The 7,102-nt window shown below is 47.7% G+C and overlaps 1 protein-coding gene across 1 annotated transcript in view; it reads right to left on the bottom strand.

Moving 5' to 3' along the window:
- LOC144160115 (peroxidase-like) overlaps positions 1-6,800 on the bottom strand; it is a 38,583-nt gene extending 31,783 nt beyond the window's left edge. Inside the window, exons 1-3 of the mRNA XM_077691721.1 lie at positions 6,555-6,800; positions 3,382-3,576; positions 2,509-2,643 (exon numbers count right to left, since the gene is read on the bottom strand). Of these exons, the coding sequence (XP_077547847.1) occupies positions 2,509-2,643; positions 3,382-3,576; positions 6,555-6,768 (544 nt within the window). The 5' untranslated portion in view covers positions 6,769-6,800. The remainder of the gene's footprint in view (positions 1-2,508; positions 2,644-3,381; positions 3,577-6,554) is intronic.
- Between the last annotated feature and the right edge of the window lie 302 nt (positions 6,801-7,102).

The following is a 7,102-nucleotide window of genomic DNA, read 5'->3' on the forward strand; positions in this document are numbered from 1 at the left end:
CACTGTTAATGCTTCTAAAGCAAAGATTTTCCAATCTCGTCGAGCGGTTTCGCCGTCGCGGAGGATTTGACCTTCATTTGACCGCAGCTGATGGCAACGCATGACGTGGCTCTTCGGGCCGAGATCCGCCGACAACCGCGTTCGCTGGCCGCCGTCGCCGCCGCTGCTGCTGCCGGCTTGGCGCATGCGCTGTCCGCAGCTGAGTCACCGCCTGACCACGCGAATCACCGCATGCATGCGAGCTTGGCTATGAATGACAGCGACGCGGGCCGTTTTCTCTGCTCTGAGCGTTGCGCCGAGGCCAGAGGCTTTGAGCCATCGTCGGAAAGCGGCTTCTGTCCACCCCTGGCCACGGTGTATCGCGCGGCGAACGGCTTACTTCACTGGAGAGGGTCCGAAATGCCAAGTGCGCGAAGCTAGGGTCGGAGAGTGAGGAAGCGCGACCCGTTTGGGTCGGAAAAAGCCCGTAGCGGGACCACAACCGCAGGCAAAGGCAGGCTTTGGACGAATAGTGTAGTAATTACAGCTAAATCAAGGTTAACCAAGTGAAGCCAAGACTTAAAAAGACTAAGCTAAGCTTTTGCTTTGCATATCCAGGGTTAGCTGAGCAAAGCCGCAGCCATTTTTGTTCATCCTTTCCTGTCGAGGACTTTTGAAGGCTACGTCGGGCTCATGATCCAACTCGTTATGGAACATGAAAAAAAAAAAAAAAATCCCCCCATGATCGCACAAGCATCTAGTGTGGAAGCTGAAGTCTCTCCACGCTGCGTGAGCTTTACTGACAGCTTTAGCACAGCAGCTATACAACTTCGCATTATCAATTGAAAGAATGGGCTGCCAATCTACTGTCAACGTTTCGTATCATGTGACGGTCCTTAACAGTATGTGATAAACCAGGAGGATAGAGAGTTGAGCTTAAAGCAACCCTGTTTTATGATATTTTAACGCCAAGAATGCGCGTGTCTTTGAGATGATTTGAACGAAATTTTGATCCGTTCCTTTTGTTGTTCGAAAAGTCAGTACTTCTAAGTGCAGCCTTCAATGCTACCGCGCCACGATTAAATATACACACGGAAAGCTCTTTCAAAACTGCTTCTTTCAAGGCAAGGTTCACTCGTGTCAAAACGGTCTGTGCGTATGTACCCGAGGGCATTTTTTGGAAAAACACTAAGCCATAACCGAGCGTCACAGGGCTTTTAAAATTTAAAGAAGTCTTCAGCCATTCCACTGAGTCCACCTGGAGGAGCAGCGCACGCCATGAACGTGACACATAATTAAGGCATAAATTTGCGTGGTTGAACGCGGTTACCCCAAGTTTGTAACGTGGGGGACCCAGGTTCAATTTGCACCATGGTAAGCGTTTTCTTTTTCTTCCAATTGGCTGCACATATTATTGTTTTCCGCCACTGCCAACCCGCACCCATCGGGCCTTTGCGGTGGGGCAGTCGTTTCGTTGCCAGTTTTACGGCGTACAGGTCCCGGGTTTGATTCCAGGGACCTCCCTAACCACATTTCTTTCTTGAGACTTCGGGGTTTTGTGTGTCGGATGAACGGATTTGTGTCGGCCTAAACAGATGCGCTGCAAAAATTCCCCCGCATTTCCCCGAGGGGGAGAATGTGAAAGTGCGAATGCACGGTTGTCGGCCCGCTTGCGGCGCTTGCGCTCGGCCCCCGCAGCCCACCGCCTCGCCGCCTTCTCTTCCATCTCTTCCATCGGGTTTGTAGTATCACGTGTACACCACGCAGTTATCAAGCCGCTATAACGCCGCTGAGTCGCCAACGCACGCCGCTGACGACGTAGTTTGAATGCGTTAAAGATATAAGGCGCGTCACTCTAACACTGATATCAGCGTCGCGTCCGTGGCTTGGTCGGTAGAGCGTCGCGCTGCGGCCGCAAAGTCCTCGGATCGAAACCTGGCTCCGGATGCTGTTTCTTTTTTAAATATAGAGGAGCACTGCGGACGCCGACGCCGGCGGTGGATGGTTTGGGGTCGCTTATAAAGTGCATTCGCACTTAAAAACTCCAATCGCTACGCAAGGCAAAACAGAGGCGCTGCTCGGCGCAGGTGCAGTCGGTGCTGAAGACAGGAGGGCGTGCACGGACCCCGTCAACCCGTTTCTGTTGGCTTTTTGTCCGCGCTCCTGACATCTGTATTATGGTCCCTAGTAATATCTGTATTTCCATGTCGAATAAGCTTGACTTGACTTGACTTGACTTGACTTGGTTGCAGCGTGGGCTTATTTGTATCATTTTCTGACGGCACGCACTCTTAACTTTTGCTCCGACCCCCCTTTTGCGTTACCCTAGCGGCCCGCCGCTCCTAGTAACGTATTTGCACAGGTTTCGCATAAAAATTGTTACTGCGTATTCTGTCGTCGCGCTTTAGTAGGAAAGCACAGCCAGGAAAGAAATCTCAGCGAACACGATTCAGCTCAGAATGCTATGTAATGTATGGCTATACCTCTTTGGAGGATTTCGGTCTGTATAGGAATATGGGTACACCTTACCGAGTTCACAGTGGGAGCAAGGCAGGGAACGTTCGAAGAAGAGCGACGTTCGTCCGAACTTGGAGTAAAATGGATCGTCTTCGGGCACCTCGATGTCTAACTTCTCTGTGCCGTTGGAGAAGCCGTTCTCAACTCCTGCGATCAATCGAGAAAGAAGAGCCCCGCAGCTCTAAAACGGTATGCTGTCGTCTTTTGATGCCACATACAACGCAAAAGCTACATGACAGCATGGACAAATGATTCTGATGAATGTGGAATAAATTAAGACAAATGATAGAAGCATTGTTTTGCATGGGGAGTTTCTTATAATGAGGCCTCCATTAAACAAGCAAGGTATGTTTGGCTTCAGGTGTTGCTACGCAATAGGGCACAATTAGTTGAAATTTTAGGGGCGAAGCACCTGAGGGACCGAGGCTGTATGCGTCTCCTGTCGCTGTCGCAATCGTCGTCTCATGTAGTCACGGTACTAAAACCTCGCGCGAGAACGTAACGCGTGCTCAAAAAACACTGGGACACTCATTTACGCCTCGCACTAGAGAGCGTCGTGCTTCGGAGACAGACTTTTACAGCAAAGCTGTATACCTCTACCCCCAAACAGTTTCATCTCCGTTGGCAAAAACGCCAGGGCACGAAGAATACACTTATACACTGCATGCTTCGCCCCTCCCCAGGTTTCACGTTAGTGGAGGTGGCCGGACTTTTTATAATAAAATTATTGGCTTTGCACTATCACAGAGGGTCCGCGAAAACGATTTTATGCATATTGAAGCAAACTACTCTTATCGTCCACGGCAGCGTCGAGGTGAAAGAGACAATGGTTTTCAGGGGAGAGGGGGAAGGGGCAATGCAGGGCTTGCTGGATGACGTACGCACCCAAGAAGGTCTCCAGCGGAGGCAGGGTGTTTGGAGGGGAAAAGGCGATGTCATGGTCGATGAACTGTCCGAAGGCCATGGAAAGGTGCGTCAGCCGCTTGTCTGGCTTGAATTTCTCTGGATGGACCTTGTACGAGACGAGCCTTGCACTAGGAAGGGGACTACCGTCCTTCGCTACTCTCAGTGTGCTAACACCTGCGCAAACAAGAACCCGCATGAACAGGCACACAATGATTTTACATGCTTATTATCATTCATGTGAGAGGTGAAACACAAAGTTTTAACAAGTAAATGCAGCAGTGAGAGATCAATTTTATGCGAATGAGCCGTGGCTTCCTTTTCTGAGTAGAAAATCCTGATTACTGGCCTTCTCTGTCATCTACCCACAAGGCGACAGAAGCGCTCCTGTGCCTTCTAAAAACAACAATCTTGTACAGAAAGCTGTAGCACAAAATACTACTCTCTATGAAGTCACTAAACTTCATCGTCTACGCTGGGCACACCTCCTTACGCCGTGTTCTTACTTTCCCCATCTTTTTCTTTTAAATGCAGAGCATTTCAGTAACTCACGATGTCACCCGCGTTGACGTCCGTAGTCCGCACCGCACCCCTCCCTACTATATAAAAAAAATACTATCCGGCGCCCGGTTTCGATCCCTCGACCCTGCGGGCGGAATGCAATGTACATGGTGCTCTACCCACTGCGCAACAAAGCCGACACAGAATGGGACGCTACCCACGCGCCTTATATCGTTGACTCATTCAAATTACTGCTGACGAGCGCTCTCTCGTCAGCAGTTGCCACAAGTGCAACAACATTAACGTAACGCAAACTACTTAACGTCGTGCGCCCCCGGAAATGTTCTGCATTTGATCGTGCCCCTCGCGAGGGCGATGTTTCACTGTGTCTTCTCTCGGTCGCGGGACCCGTGGCGCCATCTGGCGGAGGCGCGGCAGAACTCGTAGCACTTTTTTGTTCATTTTTTTCCCATTGTTCCACTTTCCAACGTGTAGGATAGCAAACTAGGCCATAGCCTGGTTGACATTCCTGCCTTTCCTTTACCTTTATTCCTTCATTCTGTTGACTTCCTTCTTTTTTTTTTGTAAATTAGTTATACTGGCGTTCGGAGTGGCGATCACCGAAGCCTTTTCATTCGTTATGGATATGACCAGCAGCGCTCGCTGAGACGCTTGGGAAACTCAACAGAATGTAGAACCCGTATTTTGCCGTTGTCCCTTATATACCCTCAAAAGACAGATTTTCCGTTAACTCGGCTGATTAAACGATCAGTTGTTCAAGATGCAGACTGTGAGAACATTGGTCCCGACCATCTCTGTCCCAGAAGGCGGCCAAAGCCCTCCACTTTTACATCTACAACACCGGCTTACGGGTCCGGCAGGAGTACCTGAGTGAGAAAAGGGTCTTCTGCTCCTCTGTTTTACCCTTTTCGATTCCCTAAATTTTCCCCGTACAATCACCATCTACGAGTGTAGATTGACCAAACTTGTAAATGCCGGCTTTTACAAGCAGCGACTGATTGATTATAGGGTTTAACGCGCCTACGCAACGCAGGCGATGAGGCGCCCCGTAACGGAGGGCTCCGGATTAATTTTGACCACCTGGGGATCTTTAACGTGCGCCGAAATCTCGTACACACGGGCGTTTTTGCGTTTCGCCTCCATCAGAAAAGCGGCCGCCGCGGCTGGGAATCGAACTCGCGACCTCATGCTTAGCAGCGCAACGTCTTAGCCACTGAGCCACCGCGGCGGGTCACAAGCAGCGACTCGCACATTTTTATAAGTTCTACAATATGTTATTCTATGTTTAAAAATATAAACTTCATTAAAGAGACTCTGAAACACTACTGATAAGCGTCGTCACTCTTTTCTTCGCGTCTGCAAGTAGTGGGGAAGCTACAGCTATTGCCAGCCCGGAGCGGCACTGGGTGATGTGCTCGTCGCAGCCAAGGCGCCTTCAGTTTCTGCTTCGCTTTTGTGGCAACTTTTAAAAGTGGCTATCAAATGCGTTTATTGCTGTAACTGAAACAAATTTGGTGCAGCCGCTACCACACCGTAATGACGTTATTAGCGCGCTCAAAGAAAGCCAAGACCGGGAAAGAGAGAAAATTATTTTCACCAAGTTTCTAAGTTATCTGATGGGAATAGAGCAGTAATTTCTGGCTGGAGTACTTCGTGACCCCTTATTCTTAGTATGAGTGCGATCGTTTACTACATTCTTAAAGCATTTAGGATATGAAAAATGTAGAAGAAAGTACTTTAGGGTACATTTAACGAGAATTTGCAACGGATCATTTGCTCAGACATGTAGCCTGCTATTGTACTTTAACGCGTTACTATGGTGAAACATTGAAGACGGGTTCTTCTATAACTGGTGTGGATTGCTTTAAAAGGAATAATCGCAGGTCTGCTGAGCTGAAGTGAGGAAGAAAGCAATGTTGCACGAACGGGCGTCTGAACAAGTAGACCAACCCTTCAGGCATAAAACCAGTAAAAGTACTATATACTTCTGCACGTATACGTGCAGAAGTAGGTACTTTACAATTCGCTCGGAAGCGCCTTCACGTGGTATTTTTCACATTTCGAGGGTTTTCTCTATCAGTGAGAATAAATGAGTAGGCAATTAGTTCTTCGGTGAAAATACCGCAGTTAGATGCCCCTCGTGGGTACCTACAAGTTTCTCATTGACACTTCAATGATTAGGACAGTAATTCTCGAGTTAGGTAAATACTTACAATTAATTAGTTAACTCACATTAACTAGAAAATTACTGTCCGCTTCTCCACAGTACTGCAAACATTGTGCACTAGGTTTTCTTCGAGTAACGCCATTGCTCTTTTTTTAAATCTTGGTGCATGATAGCTGGGACACCCTGTATATTACACATACATACATATGCATGTGTGTGTGCATCACGGGCGAAAAAAAAAGCAAGCTAAGTCTAGCTACAAATCAATAAAAGAACCCAACGTATTTGGTTACTCATAGCCGAATCTAGCCTGCAACAACTCAGAATAAAGGCAAGCCGCATAAGAATGCTTAGGCATTAGCATACAATTCTGTGATTTTCTGCATCTTTTTGTATATCGCCGCTTTTCTCCGCCCTACCAAGTTGTGCTGTCCCTCTCGCATGGTGAGGCATCCATCTACGTTACCATCAGCGTAGTCGGGATCAAGTAGCCTCTTCTCGCAGGCGTATGCCTTTCCCCAGTCGGGGTTCTCCAGGTTATTACAGCTGCCGTCAGGCTCCCTGTACGGCTTGTCCGGGTCGCAAGTCGCTGTTGCCTGCACGGGACACACATCGCTGCACGAGTCGCCCGTGCCCCTCTTCAGCCTCCGGTTCACGTGCGCCAGGGTTGCTTTGCGCATGGCCTCGTCGCCTTCTCCTAACCTGCAAAGTTTACCAGGTACGTAAAGCGAGAGAGAGAGAGAGGTGGAAATAGGAAGTGAAAAGGGGAGGAAAACATCTTACTGCTGTATATATATATATATATATATATATATATATATATATATATATATATATATATATATATATATACACGATAGAGAAGTCAAACTGAAAAACATAACAACATTTATTCTAACGTTTCGACCGGGGGCCGGACTTTTTCAAAGGATATATATATATATATATATATATATATATATATATATATATATATATATATATATATATATATATATATATATATATAACACA

Source organism: Haemaphysalis longicornis, unplaced genomic scaffold, assembly GCF_048455015.1.
Source record: "Haemaphysalis longicornis isolate Haplotype H1 unplaced genomic scaffold, Haemaphysalis longicornis Haplotype H1 scaffold_10, whole genome shotgun sequence".
NCBI lineage: Eukaryota > Metazoa > Arthropoda > Arachnida > Ixodida > Ixodidae > Haemaphysalis > Haemaphysalis longicornis.